The sequence below is a fragment of the Macrotis lagotis genome, chromosome 8 (assembly GCF_037893015.1).
Source record: "Macrotis lagotis isolate mMagLag1 chromosome 8, bilby.v1.9.chrom.fasta, whole genome shotgun sequence".
In the NCBI taxonomy this organism is placed as follows: domain Eukaryota; kingdom Metazoa; phylum Chordata; class Mammalia; order Peramelemorphia; family Peramelidae; genus Macrotis; species Macrotis lagotis.
In genome coordinates, this window is record NC_133665.1 from 43,378,830 (window position 1) to 43,394,425 (window position 15,596).

Genomic DNA, 15,596 nt, shown 5'->3' on the forward strand with positions numbered 1-15,596 from the left:
GGATCTCTGCTTTTTCTGACTCCATCTCATTCTGCTCTATACCACGTGACCTTTCACAATGAGTTTCTGTTAACTTTTTCAGTCTTATTTCCTGCTTGTCTCCTTCACTGAACTAAATTGAATTACACTGTTGCCTCTCTTCTTGGAAAATCCTCCCCAACCCTTTGCTTTCCTTTTGCCGATATTTTCATGTCTTAATTCCAGACATACCACAGATGGCAAAATTTTTTTAGTATTAGGGTATGAATAGGCACCAGATCTGTGATTTATGGTGTTTGGGGAATTCCTGGATGAAGAAAGTCCTACTAATGCAGGTTGACATCTTCTCTGCTAGACTCTCCTAAAAAATGCCTAGTGCATTGAGGATTTTAAGTGATCTCCCCAAGATCACACCAGAACCTAGGTCTTCCTGGCTCCTGAGTCAGGTCTCCACCATGCTGCCTCTCTTTTGATGACAGTATGATGAAATATACAAAAACAAGAATATACAAGATACAGGACATAATTAAATATTTGAGGTATATGAGGGCCTTAAAGTAAGTAGATAAGGTCATTTTGATGAATATTAATTAATCATTGCACTATGGTAACACGTTTCCACCCTGGTGGATGCAAGTTTCCATATGATATTTACTTACCGTTCCTGACTTCCATCTGTTGGTCTTCAAAGAGTGCTTCATCTCAGGATAAGAATCTATGCAAACATATGTTTAAATAGGGTGATAAAATTGAATTTTTGACAATATTGTTTTTTCTCTTTGGTGGCAAGCAGATCTGTTTTAAATAAACAGAGGTGCAAATGGAACCATATTTCTGGGCCCAGACTAGAAGATTTAAAGTAAGTCCTGTGGTTGCTACTCTGAAACATCTGGACAGCAGTCTTAAAAAATGGGGAGTTTCCTCTTACCTTAAGATCATTTGCAGCCTTATTTACTTGGTTGATGTTGCCGACTTCCTGTTTCTTCTTCAAGGCTAGCTGCTTCAAACATTTTTGGATGTCTTTCTGAGTAAGATGTTTGAGGAAAAAGCACATTAGCACTATTGAAACTTTAGAACTCTTCTCCTGCCCTCTTACCAAAGTTTTCTACTTCTTAAATGACAATCTATGACTGTCTCTCATTCCATCATAGGATCAATCATTTAGAAGTAACTGAAGCCCAGAGAGATTTAATAACTTGCCTGGGATCATATCAGTAAATATCAGGAGACTTTGAACTTAAGTCTTCTGTATTCCAATTCTAGCCCTAATTGCATAAGGGTTTTTTTTTTTAGGTTTTTTGAAAGACAATGGGGTTACGTGGCTTGCCCAGGGCCACACAGCTAGGTAATCATTAAGAGTCTGAGGTCGAATTTGAACTCGGGTACTCCTGACTCCAGGGCTGGTGCTCTATCCACAGTGCCACCTAGCCGCTCCACATAATTGCATAAAGCTTTAGTGAAGACTTTGCTTGTATCCTTTCTAGATGACTGATCTTTTCTGTGATTATTCTTTCCCATGTCTGCATTCCTTTTATTCTTTAGCCCCCTTCTCCCAGACTACTATTCTCTTAATTTGTGTAGCGCTGCCAAAATATCTTAGCCATTTTTCTTAACCACATCATGTTTTTCTCCTCTAGCTTCTTCTCCCCACCCCAGCTTTTAGTTCAGTTTTTCCTGCCTGATTACCTTTTCTTCTTTCTTTCTTTCTTTCTTTCTTTCTTTCTTTCTTTCTTTCTTTCTTTCTTTCTTTCTTTCTAATTATTTTAGGTTTTTGCTAGGCAATGGGGTTAAGTGGCTTGCCCAAGGCCACAAAGCTAGGTAATGATTAAGTGTCTGAGACCAGATTTGAACTCAAGTACTCCTGACTCCAGGGCTGGTGCTGTATCCACTGTGCCACCTAGTTACCCCCCTGATTACCTTTCTTTCCTCCTTCTCTGCCAAAACAAAATAAAGTGGACACTTTTATCCAGTTCTCTTATGTACTTTATATTTTCTTGCAATTCTTCCCTACTTTCCTATTGTGAGAACTCTCATTCCAGTTAGCATATAAAGTCGCTTTCTTCAATGTACTAAACTTCCCCAATTGCCTTCATAATTGCTGCTATTCACAGCCCCAAAGGACTTAGGACTTAGGCGAAATCTTATAGACCAGAAAGGTAATACTGGCCACTGTAAGACAGTAGCTGCCACATATAGAGAATAATAGAGTCAGTTTGGCACATAGACCAGTGCCCACTACTCATCCATGCATAGTACAGGAAAAAGTTTTGGACCCTACTCCATAGTCAATCTTCTACTCCTAACCTCAAGAAATTTTGTTTCTAGTTCTCAGATAAGTTGAGAGACCTAAGAAAAGGAGCAATTGCAAGCAATGAATTGTAGAGAGGCACAGAAAGAAAGTTTTCCTTTCTGTATAGTGGTGAAAGGTGAACTTTTGAACTGTGCATTTATTAGTTCAATAAATTTTTAAGATCTATGATATGCATTGTATCGTAATACTTGCTAACATTTATATGATGCTTTGCATTTGTCACAAAAACCCTATGAGATACTAGAGGAAATATAGGTATTGTTCTTTAATTTATAGATGTGTTTATTGAGTTCAGAGATTACATGACTTATTCATATTGCCACAAAGTTTGAGGACATAAGTGGTAGGATTTGAATCCATGTCACACATGATCTCAAACTTAGAATTCTTTCTACTACTTAATACTACTTTGAATTCAGTCAAAATAAACATTTTTACAATTTTAGGAAATCCACTAAATGCCTACTGTATATTAATATACTGTGCTAGGTAATAATTGAATTACGGTGTTGCCTCTCTTCTTGGAAAATCCTCCCCAACCGTTTGCTTTCCTTCTGCCAATACTTTTGCATCTTAGTTCACGACACACCACAGATTGCAAAATTTTCTTAGGATTAGGGTATGAATAGGCACCAGATCTGTCATTTATGATGTTTGGGGCATTCCTGGGTGAAGAAAGTCCTACCAATGCAGGTTGACATCTTCTCTGCTAGACTCTCCTAAAGAGAGGAATAAAGTTTATACATACATGACATGGCAGCTATTAGATGTGGGGTCTTTAGTTGGGACTACAGAAGTAAAGGCAGTAAAATTCAACTGAAAGAGTGGTGGATGATCAACTTCGATGGACTTGCTCATCCCTTCAGTAAAACAACCAGGGACAATTTTGAGCTATCTGCAATGGAGAATACCATCTGCATCCAGAGAAAGAATTATGAATTTTGAACAAAGACCAAAGATTATTACTGTCAAATTAGAAAAAAACATCATATTATTATATAATTTTACTATCTCTTACTTTATTTTTCTTCCTTAAGGCTATGATTTCTCTGTCATCACATTCAACTGAAATCAATGTATAACGTGGAACCAATGTAAAGACTAACAGAATGCCTTTTGTGGGGGGTGAAGAGAGGGAAGCAAGAATGGGGGAAAACTATAAAAGTCAAAATAAATAAAACTTTTCTTTTTTTTAAGGTTTTTTTGGCAAGGCAAATAGGGTTAAGTGGCTTGCCCAAGGCCACACAGCTAGGTAATTATTTAAGTGTCTGAGACCGAATTTGAACCCAGGTACTCCTGACTCCAGGCCAGTGCTTTATCTACTGTACCACCTAGCCACCCCTAAAATCTTTCTTTTTTTTATAAAAAAAGAAAGAGTGGTGGATTTGGAGTCAGAGAAACTTGCCGTTTATAACCTTTGTGATCTTGTGCAGCTCAATTATATATTTTTTTGGAACCTCAATTTTCTTCATCTGTAAAATGAGGGATTGGACAAGATAACCTCCAAGGTTTCATCTAGCTCTAAGCCTATTATTTCATGGTCTTCAATTAAGAAAATGCAGAATGATTTAAAATGTAGATTCTTCAAATTTAAAAACAATTTTGTTGAAACTGTAAAAACAGTGTTCTTTTTGTTCCCAAAGATGAAATGTAGAGCAAATTTGTGTGTAAAAATTTCCTAACAGTAAAAAAGTACAGAGTAAAAAGGACTGCCTTTGGTGGGAGGGAATTTCCCATCAATGGAGATTTTCAAGGAGGAGGCAGATTGATCACTTAGGAATGTAATAGAAAATCTCTTCTAATTTTGTTCTAACATCAACAAATCAATGATAAGAGAATTGTGAAGTCCATATTATGTGCTATGTGCTAAGAACTGGAAATGTAAAGACAAAAATGCAACAGTTCCTTCCTTCAGAGAGCTTACAACCCCATCAAGGAGAAACAACACAAACACACACACACACACACACACACACACACACACACACACACACACACACACACACACACACACACACACAGAAGTCCAAAATATAAACAAAGTGATTACCAAGGATGGTGGTAGATGGTAGGATGGATAGAAGAATCAGTAAGATTCATCTTCTTGAGTTCAAATTCAACTTCAGACACTTTTTAGTCTGAGCAATTCACTTGACTCTGTTTGCTTCAGTTTCCTCATTTATAAAATAAACTGGAGAAGAAAATGGTAAACCACTCTAATATCTGCCTAGAAAACTCCAAATAGGATCATGAATGTGACTGAAAAAATGACTGAATAACTGAACACTGTGCCTAGCTCACAATATAAACTTAACCAGTATTTATTTAATTGAACTGAATTAGAAAGTGATAAATAGGTCAGAAGAACTATAATTCAGGCAATTGAATTGCTGAGTCAGTGTCTATAATCTCTGAAAGACTGTGGAGAAGAGGAGAGTTGGAATTGAAAAAGACATCCTGATCTCTCCTTACCCCTCTCTCAAGGGATGAGTCTACTATACACTATAGGTCAGTGAGTTTGATTTCAGTTGCTGACAATCAACCAATCATTCAGCATTTATCAAGAACATTTTAGATAGCAATAACATAATTTATTTTTAATAATGCATTATTAATGGAGTGTTTAATGTCTATCCAGAAAAAAGGCAGATATCCAAAAGATTGTTATTGTGATGTCACAGTAGAAAGGGAAAGGATTTGAAGTCAGAGGTGTTGGAATTCAATTGTGGTTTTGCCACTTATTGTGACTTTGAGCAAATCCCCCCCCCCCCATACTTGCTTTCCTCCACTTGGACAGAGTTTTGAAGAATGACTAGATAATATTTTGCTGAATAAAGTTGGATGTAGGGAATTCATTTTTAACAAACAAGAAGCTAGAGGGGAAAAATATTATAGCTTCCTCGTTGTTCCTCCAGAAATTAGGTATTTAGTATCTCTAAAAAAAAATCTCTTTAGTGCTCCACAGTTTAAATACCAATTAGATAGTTAATCCTGTGTACTGGTATAGATAGGTTTAGTTGACGTCATATACTGGCACGTTTACAAAGATTATGAAATAAGAAGAGTTGCTTCCTGTACCCAACTGCCTCTACCCTATTGTTCATGTATTTCTATGTACAGGTTGCCCTTTATTTCTTGGAATGCTTTCCTTCCTCATCTCTGCCTTTTGGAATCCAAAAATTCTTTCCCTTCAACTTTTTGCTCATGAGGCATTTCTATCCATAAGCAAGGTTCATCTTGAGTTCCCCAGTTGTAGTACTCCCCTCCTTCAAATTTCATTGAATTTTAATTCTACACACTTTGTATTTACTTATTCCTCTCTTTCTCTCCCTCCTGTCCCCACTGTGAAATGTGTCCTTTCCCTCATTTTTTCCGCCCATATTTTCCTAACACAGTGTCTGAATGCATTAAGGACTTTAGTACCTGTTGAAATGAATTGAGTTCACACTTATACATCGTTTGAAGGTTTACAAAGCATTTCTCTCTCTCTCTTTCTCTCTCCCCAAGAGGTAGGCTAGCGTGAGTATGATTATTCCCAGAAGGGAAACTGAGACACATAAAGGATTAAGTGACTTGATCGAGGTCACACTGCTAGTATGAATCTGCATTCAAACCCTAGTTTCCTGACTTCAAAACCAACATTGATTTCACTACGCTATACTGATGAAGCAAAATCAAAAAGAATTTTCCTATCCTATAGGATGAGTTTCCCACTCATCCAATAGAAATACGCTTGTCGGAAGGACCATTTGGAGTTATCCAAAAAGGGCAAGTTCTTCCCCGTTCCAGACGGGTAATTGGAGGAAAGGGGAAGAAGCCCAGTGACCTCGCGGCTGCCTTTTCCTTCCCCTGGCAGGCCCACCCAGCGCAGCTTACCTGCTTGAAGCCCACCTCCTCGTGGACCAAGCGCACGGGGTGGCCTTGGTGCGAGCCCAGCAGCGGACACAGGGCGCACACGCAGCGTCTGCAGCGGCCGCAGAACAGCTCGGCCGCCCGGTTGCGGTGCTCCGAGCACAGCCAAGCGAGCCCCGGCTCGGGCCCCGCGGGCCCCGGCTGCTCCTCCTCAGAGGCGGCCGCCGCTGCTCCAGCCTCCGCTGCCTCGGGGCGCCCGCGCCGGCCCCCGGGACTCCGCAGCCCCTCAGGTTGCAGGGTTCTCGACACTTCCCGGGCCCCGAAAATTTCCCTGGGTCCCTGGTCCGCCACGGGTGCCGCCGGCAGATCGGCCATAGCCATTTGCCCCGGGGAGGAGCAAAATGAGGAAATGGAACCTGTATCCGAGGTTCTAGGGAACCTTGCTGTGTCATAGCAAGGGGCAGAGAAGAGAAGCAAGAACCAGGCCTTCACAACTTTAAGTCTTTTTATCTTTCTTTAGTGTCCTTCCCTCCTTCCTCCCTTTCTTTTCCTTTTTTAGAGTAGAACTAGTATTTTTTTTTGAATTTTATAATTTTACTTTCCTATTTATGTGTAAAAACAAATTTTAGCCTTGGTCTTTTAAAATCTAGAGTTCCAAATTCTCTCCCACCTTCCTCCTCCAACATTGAGAAGACAAGCAATTTGAAAAAGGTTATACAGGTGCAGTCATGCAAAGCATATTTCCATATTAGTCATGTGAAAGAAAACACAGATGAACCCCTTCCCCAAGAACAATAAAGAAACAAACAAACCAGTATGCTTCTATCTGCTTTCAGACATCATCAATTCTTTTTCTGGAGGTAAATAATATTTTTCATCATAGGTTCTTCAGAATTGTCTTGAATCTTTGTATTGCTGAGAAATGTTGTCATTGGTCATCCTCCAATATTGCTGTTACTATGAACAATATTCTCTTGGTTCTGCTCACTTCATTTTGTTCATGCTCATGTAAAATTTTCCAGTATTTTCTGAAAGCATCCTGCTCATAATTTCTTATAGCACAATAGTATTCCAACACAATCATATATCATAACTTGTTCAGCCATTCTTTATTTCATGAATATTCCCTCAATCTCCAATTCTTTGCCGCCATAAAAAAGGAAGCTACGTTTTCTACATGTAGGTTTATGAAGATGCATTATTATAGCTCAGGTAAGATAGATGGAAAGGAGCCACATCTCAAATCTATATGGCCTGAAGTCTCTTTAAGTCCTATTCAGTTGAATCAATATTCATTTAGTGTCTATTTTGAGCATAGAAGGTGCTGCTGTTCTAGGTGCTGTCAACTCTGGAAAGAGATGATCACAAGTACAATTAGCTCCCAAAAGATCAAAGAGCCCACACAGTTAACTCTAAGAAACAAAATAATAGTGGTCATAAGCAAAAAGCATTATTCCATTGGAGGAAAGAAACTGGTAGGAGATTCACTTTAGTGTAGGCAAATCTCATTACATACAGTACTGTTAATTAAGTGAGCTAGCTGTAATCCTGACAATGAAAGATAACAGCAACAATGAGACAAGTTTGATTCATAGTGGGGCTTCATGGCCAGAGCATGATCCTGTAGGAGCTTGCCTGGGCTCAGAAACAACCTGGTACTGATGTGAAACAATTCTGGGATTTTGCTGCAGCTGAGTTTATCCAGAGGATGAATACAAGAATTGTTATTATCCCAAGCTAAAGGTGCAGCTTGCTTGCTGGGCCTTAGCTCTGAAATGGAGTATCCTACTAGTAGAAAGAGAGGAGTGATTGCAAAAAAAAAAAACCTAAAAAAAAAGAAAGAGAGGAGTGGTCTTGGCATGAGCATCCTGATAGTGCTGGGCATAGGAAGATGGAGAAAAGGCACTTTTTTTTCCTTGCTTAGGAGTTTCCATTCTTCTGTTCTTCTCATTCCCATCCCAGTCTTACAGAGGTAAGCAAGATAAGGAAGGATAAAGTCCCTTTTCCCAATGGAGCAGGGACCAGGACCACAGTGGGGATTTGAAACCTGTTTTAAGCACGAAGACAAAAAATTCAGAGAGAATTGAGAAAGGATTTCAGATTTGGGACCTTGTAATTGGCTCAGGTGAAAAGTAACATTAAAAGAATTGAGGATATTTACAGAGTACAAGGCCTATCTATTTGAAAGGATAATTAAATTCCTCCATTTTGAAGGTAGCAGAGGAAACTGACAGTCAAATATTGAATTCCATGAGAAATGAGGGAGAATGACTGAGAAATCCATAGATGATGGCAATAAGGATTTAGTTGGGGGTGATAAAGACAAGAATGAATATCAAAGGATGAAATACTGAAGAATGATGGGGACAGAGGAAAGGAGAGGAAGCAGCTGTTAGGTGAGAGAGATATGCTGACTCCTCCTGATCATATGTGTCTTTAGGCAAATAGAAGAAGGAACATATACCTGGAGAGAGTGGGATCTTTCTAGATTATGTTTGTTATTGTTGTTCAATTGTGACTGACTCTTCATGACCCAATTTGGAGTTTTCTTGGCAGAGATGCTGGAATAGTTTGCCATTTCCTTCTCCAGTTCATTTTAAAAATGAGGAAACTAAGGCACATAGGGCTAAGTGACTTGCCCAGGATCATGTAGCTAGTTAGTATCTGAGTCAGATTTAAACTCATTTCTTCCTAACTTCAGGTCTGGTGCTCTATCCACTGTTCCACCTAACTGCCCTATAAGTTGTCATAGAATAACCATATAGGATAACCATAATCTTTATCATAACTGGTAAAAAAATCATATTTTTAATTGTTTGGTAATCCCTTCACTGATGAAGATCATAACCTTTCACTTTAGTAGTTTCATGAGTTGCTGCCACTATCCCTCTCCCTTGCCCCCATTCATCATTTAGTAGCCAGCTTTTTCTTGATGAGCCTTTGCCCAAAAGACATAGTTCATTTCTGAGGTCATACTAGAAGTCTCTGTAGCTTGGTAAGAGCCTGCTGGCACCAACTTTGAGAACTTAGGGTCATTTTCACTTCATGCCAAGATACTAGAGTAGGACTTGTGTATGGACTTGTGATTATATTGATATAAGGAACTCTAGGTTGGAAAATCCCCTCTTCTAATACACATCAACAAGTCATTTGCAACTTACAGTTTTGCAGTTGCCTGAAAGATTAAATGATATAACCATTATCACACAATAGTATGTATCAGAATTAATACTTATATTAGGTCTTCCTAATTCCAAAGACAGATCTTATTCCCTGTGTCCTGACTCCAAAAAACTGAGAGGTTAAATGATTTTTCTAGTCACTCAATGTGAGTCAGAAACAGGACTTGAACTCAGCCAGGTTTGCATAACACAAAGGTCAGCTCTCTGTACCTTATACTAGTTTGCATGGTGGATAACATGTGTTTTCCTCATATGGTATAGATACATCAAGTTCTTGGTCACTCACCTCTAAATATATTCTAGTTTGTCAATATCTTTTCTAACATGTGGTACCTAGAACCAAACAGGTGTGATTTTTCTTGGGCAGTATTGCCTAAGGGATATGACGCGATAGGAACAAGCTTTTGGGGTGGAGATGGGGTATGCCTCCTTTCTGTTTCAACTGTTTTCTTATTTCACTTTCACTTTGTAGTTCTTGGGTCTATTGTGCCTGTCTCCTAGGCTTTGCCTTTTCTACAAAGCCTAATATAGAGAGATGTATGAGGTGAATGAATGAATGAATAAAATATTTATTAAGTGCCTATTATGTGCAAAGTATATGCTGGAGATAAAACTTTTAAAAATATGATAGTGACTGATTTCAAGGATCTCACATGCTAATGGAGTCAACATACATGGAAGATTTTATCTGTAGGCCATATGGAAAAGTCTCATGGTCCTTAGGAGGTGGGGAAGCTAGGTAGCAGTGAATAGTGTGGCAGACCCAGCTGGAGTCAGGAAGACCTGAGTTCATATCCAGCCTCAAACACTTCCTAACTGTCATTTAACCCTGTTTATGTCAGTTAAATGAACTGGAGAAGGAAATGGCAAACCACTTTAAAAACTTGGCCAATAAAACCCTAAAAGGGGCTGTGAAGAGTTGAAAGACTTTTCTTTAATACTATTTTCATTGACAAAATTGTATTAGTGGAGGCAAGAACTTTCTTTTTGAGTCTTTAGCAGCTGTGACTGTAGCACAGAAATAGTTGCCAGGCTTGCATGTCCAGAGTTGGCCATTCACAGAGGTAACCCTTTTCCTGGTGTGATTGTACCTATGATGGAACAGTCCTCTGGATTGCTGTTTTCCTAGTTCTCTAGGTCATGGCTACTGCCCTTCTCCTGCATCTGTTATTGGACAGTCTTATGGACTGTTATTCCCCACAACTGCATTTGCTCCAGCCTCAGTAACTTCAAGCTATGGTTCTGCTTGTTAAGGATACTTTTGAGTAAGAAATATATAAGACAATGCTTTCTGTGAAAAATAAAATCTAACTAGAGATTCTGGGAAAAACACTTGAGCCACATTCTTCCCCTTGAGTGTGAATCACAGGGAAAATTGCTCTGTCTACTTCACAAAATCCTTCTCTAAGGAAACCTCTTACTATATCCTTTCCCTGAAATATTTCTTTTGCAAAAGTAGCCTGGTTTCCAAGCAAGTCTGAGGTGTTTTTGCGTATTGTTTATGAGAGGGATAAGACCCTTAAATGGTAGAAAGAAGGCTGAATACCACACTGTACACCTGTGTAAGGGATTTACTGAATTGGAACCAGAGATTCTTCAGGGAGAGACAATGTAGTTGCAGAGGTATTTCATGACAAAAAAGGAGAGAAAAGCTACAGAAATACAGTGAAAGCTGATTTCTCAAAATATTACTGATTTCAAGCTTGCTTTCTTAGAAACTGCTAACATAAACCTCCTTGAATGAGATGAGGTATTTTCTTCTTCTCAGATGGGAAGCTCTTTCATTCACTGTTGTTGCTGTTGTTTTTTCTGGTTTACTATTCTAATCTGTAGAATGCCAGAAATTTCTGGTTGCTTTTTTGCTTAAATAAATCGTTTTGCTCTATGTTTGTCTTTTTGTGAAACCATTTTTTTTTAAAGGGAAGAAGCTAGATTAGTGAGTGTAAGCTAAATGATAATGTTCTCCCTTAAGAGTGACCAGGAAACTGGATTTCCTTCTGAACCTTGAAACATTGTAATTCCTGGAACAGACATTTTTCAGGGGATGAAGAGGCATAATTCTAGCCTGAAATATCTCTCAGAGACTGGAGAAAAGAGCATTCAGCCTTGTGGTGCTACTGGAGCCTGTTCTGCCACCTTCAATGGGTAAGGGAAGATTCCTGGTTCTCCCACCAGACAGAGGTAAGTTCCAAACATATTTGTCTCCAAGTAGAATTCATACAATTTAAATTATATACAAATTATACAGCTCATTTGGGGCATAAATATCTTATATAAATAATGACAAGTCTAGAGTTTGAGTCTTGAAAGCTTCAATTCCATGAGGTTCAAGATTCACACAAACCAGCCAACTTAAAGGCAATGTAAGGCAAGAGATGCTACTCATGGTTACCAGTGTGAATTGTTTTTCAAGTTAAAAGATCTGTTTTTATTAGAAATAAATGGAACATAGCAGCTTACATATAATACACAAGGGCAGGTTGCTCGAGCAGGCCAAAGGTTTTGTTGAGTGAGCCACATGCATTTTTCATGGGTGTACAGTCTGTCTAGTAAAAGGCCACATCATCTCCATAAAGGAAAGATTGGCCAGCAGACTCCACACATTTAATCTTTTTAATTTTTTCTTTAAGCAAATTGTATTCATAATATTTATTTAAAAAGACTATGTATTAAAAAAGTAAAATCTAGGCAGTTTATTATTGTTACATTTGCTTTTCATTGCACAATTCCACAACATCTATTTATTTATTTTACAAAGATACAAGGAATTTAAGAAATAATGACAAAATGATCATTCAAATAGTTTTAGGCACAGTATAATAAAGCATAAACCAATTTGTCATTTGATCTCCTGTATAATACATTTTTGAACAAATACAAAGTATGCTCAAGGGCGAGGGAAAGGAAGATAACATGTTTAGAACTCAGAATTTATACAGAGGTATTCTTCCAAAGATTATACTCAGGTGCTGATTCAATATTTGTTGTTCATGAAATAGTTAATCAGTAAACAAATTATAATTGTTTCAAGTACATAGATCAGAGCACTCTACTAATTGCTGAGTATTGTGGATATGATTAATTTTAGCCTTATCAGTTCACATATATAAACAAAAATACAATTAAAAAAGACTGGTTAAAAATATTGGATAAAAATTACCTGTTGTTTTCCCTAGCTGTCAAATAATTTAAATAATTTATTCTAGACATAAAAAAGAAAATGAAAAAAAATTTTTCTACCTCAGAGAAACCACATACTATTTTTAAACATGAAATTTTGGTCATTGATATAGGAGTTTTGCTTGAGAAAAATAGTAGTTGACATGTTTAAAACAGTATACCATGGATTTCTGATCCCTCAAGAATCAACTGTGATTCATCTTTTCTCCAGTGCAGTAAGGCATGTTTTGCAGACAAAGCTTGTATAAAAATAAGTTCCGGCATTTAAAGTATTTACAGGACAGAGGGATGCTCAGGTGAGGGAAAAGCATGCCTAAAGAATTGTGGCCTAGTGAAAAGATGGACAGAATGAGCCCCAGCCTCTGAGGATGCAGGGGACATGCAAAGTTAAAATACAAACAGATAGGACATTATAGACCTACTGTAGGTCCTTGGTTTCTCAGAGTGGAGTAGTGGAAAAAACACGAACTGCAAGGCTTCATGGCAGTCTTGGTGTTCAAATCTCATTTGAATCTTTTCAATTATATTCTATTTTTTGCAATGATTTATAGAACTGTATAGGTTCTTCATTATTAGCCAAAAACCCAGGTTTCTAAACAGTAATGTTAGCCCTGCAATGGTAGTGAATAAATAATCATTTTTGATCCATCGATTAAGTGACTTTTACTCCCAATAATTCTTAGTCTGTTCTGGACTATTATACCAGAGTCTTTCTTAATTTCTTTTTAAAAGAAAGATGATGGGGCAGCTAGGTGGCACAGTGGATAAAGCACCGTCCCTGGAGTCAGGAGTACCTGGGTTCAAATCTGGTCTCAGCCACTTAATAATTACCTAGCTGTGTGGCCTTGGGCAAGCCACTTAACCCCATTGCATTGCAAAAACAAAAGGAAGATCAGTTTCAATTTGATTATCTGCATTTTAAGATCAGAAACTAGAATTGAACCATATATCTACTGGCAATTAAACTCTTCAATTTCTATGAAAAATTACTTATTCACCTGAAGTGAAGGACCAGCTCTTCAGTTTAATCTGAGTACATTTGACAATGTCTCATTTCTGGGGGGGAAGGAGAGAGATTTATTTAATTCTATCTCTTTCATATATAGGGTCAGTATAGTAAAATAGATTGAGTGCTGGACTTGGAGTCAATCAAATCCTATCCTTGATACTAGTTGTGTGACACTGGGTAAGTAATTTAGCTATGAGCTCCTCAGGCAACTTCCTAGGAATTTTCTACTAAGGCTTAGGCCTGTATTAGTGGAAGAAGGAATCCCTGCAGGAGGAGATCCCCTTAGATGATCCCTCTCTTAATTGTGTATAGGACATGCTGAGAACTGTGCTAGCATTCTCTCTCTCTCTCTTTCTCTCTCTCTCTCTCTCTCTCTCTCTCTCTCTCTCTCTCTCTCTCTGCTAGTAACTCTATTAGACATTATTCTTGAGATGCTACAGCACTTTCTGTTTTTGCTTCTATGGATTATTTTTTTTAAGAGAGATAGAACTGAAGGCCAAAGCATCATTTAAAATAATGTTATTCAAAAACTTCTGTGAAAAGAAGGCAAGTAGAAAATTGGGCACTATTGACCACTGGCATTTTTCAATGAATTAAATTTTTTATTTTCCCACAAAAATATAAAAACAGTAGTTATTCTTATGAGATTTGGAGTTTGGTTTTGATGTTTGTCTGGGAGTTGCTCTGGGTTCTGAGGGTCAGGAAAAGTTTTTTTCTCTCCCCTCAGTATGTGCCTGAACTCATGTGTTTATTTTTTATTTCTAGTTCCAACTGTTTGACTTGGACTTCTCTCTGGATTACCAGCTCCCGAAGTCTCCGAATTTCTTCTTGTTGTCGATAAAACATTTGCAGCAACTGGAAAACAATAGATAGGTTAATTTGTTTTATTTTGGTTGCCGTGTAAAATCTGAGGGAGAGCTATATTAGACAATAGAACAGAGAAAAGCACTAGGTATGGGAGAAATGAGAACTTTTACTGAAATGCTTTAGCCTTTTTCCTGTCCTTATCCCTACCCCCATCCCCACTCACATTTTTTTTAGAGTGGTTGTATTTTGTGGCTCAATATCTGAAGAAAGGATATTCAGTTATTTTAAGACTAGCTTTGAAATAGCTATCCTTTCAGACCCAAGTTGTTGTTGTTGTTGCTTGCCCTTCATTCTCAAAGCAGACCAGATGCCATGACATGCATCTGATTTGGATTTGACTGATGGGGTGCTGGGAAATGTCACCAGCCTCACTTTCTCCTCCAAAGCCAACTTGTTCCAGTGGCCAGATATGAATCAGGACAACTGGAGTTGAATCTGGATGCAAGGCAAGTGACTTACCAAGGGTCAAACAGCTAGCAAGTGTCAAGTGCCTGAGGCCAGATTTGACCTCAGTTCTTCCTGACATTAGGTCTGTTGCTCTATCTGCTGCACCTCTTAGCTGCTCTTTAAATCCAAATCATGTTACTATAACCACCAACTTCTATTTGTCTATAGAAAGGTTTGAAGTAATGGTAACAGGGACAAGGATAGAGGCTTTATGTAGAGGATCTGGAATAGTTTGTTGATCAGTCCTTTGATTGAACCTACATCCATCTGCTTCTTTGCATTCTTAGTACATTGGGGAGTGAGGGATTGAGGAAAGGAGAAAAGGAGAAGAAAAGTAAGGGAAGAGAAGAAATGGCTTGAAAGGTCTTTCCAAAGAAATTTATAGTCATTTGTTAAGGATAGTGAACTTAAAATGAACCAAAAAAAGCTGGTATTCCTCTAAAGACTATAATCTTTCCAAAGGGACCATTCTAGAAGCCATTATAAATAACTTGGCTTATTGAATTAACAACAACAAAAAAAGCAAACCTTGAGTTTATAGATTAGAAGTGTATTTGTGGTAATAAATGGTTATAGCAAACAGTATGAATTACCAGCCACAGGAAAAGATGAGTATTTGAAATATGAGCAGGTGCCAAAAGGTTTTAAACAAAGTTATAAAAATACTGATAATCAATAAACTGGGGTTTCCAGCTCCCATTTCTGGACATCATTCTGGGTCTTAGTTTTACACATCTGTATTTGTGATTTATTGAACTAATGGGAGGCC

General features: G+C 38.0%; 2 protein-coding genes and 1 long non-coding RNA gene across 6 annotated transcripts in view; 1 reads left to right on the plus strand and 2 right to left on the minus strand.

Moving 5' to 3' along the window:
- The window catches only part of TRIM14 (tripartite motif containing 14), a 54,533-nt gene extending 47,990 nt beyond the window's left edge, over positions 1-6,543 (minus strand). The window contains exons 1-2 of the mRNA XM_074196772.1: positions 6,167-6,543; positions 908-1,003 (exon numbers count right to left, since the gene is read on the minus strand). Of these exons, the coding sequence (XP_074052873.1) occupies positions 908-1,003; positions 6,167-6,523 (453 nt within the window). The 5' untranslated portion in view covers positions 6,524-6,543. The remainder of the gene's footprint in view (positions 1-907; positions 1,004-6,166) is intronic.
- The window catches only part of LOC141495453 (uncharacterized), a 125,518-nt gene that overhangs the window by 42,099 nt on the left and 67,823 nt on the right, over positions 1-15,596 (plus strand). The window contains exon 2 of the long non-coding RNA XR_012470790.1: positions 11,355-11,505. This is a non-coding gene — a long non-coding RNA (uncharacterized LOC141495453). The remainder of the gene's footprint in view (positions 1-11,354; positions 11,506-15,596) is intronic.
- CORO2A (coronin 2A) overlaps positions 11,559-15,596 on the minus strand; it is a 176,182-nt gene continuing 172,144 nt past the window's right edge. For 3 of the 4 annotated variants that reach the window (XM_074196768.1, XM_074196771.1, XM_074196770.1), the window contains one exon: positions 11,559-14,368. In XM_074196768.1, the coding sequence (XP_074052869.1) occupies positions 14,237-14,368 (132 nt within the window). In that variant the 3' untranslated portion in view covers positions 11,559-14,236. The remainder of the gene's footprint in view (positions 14,369-15,596) is intronic. The other variant, XM_074196769.1, reaches the window with a different exon arrangement.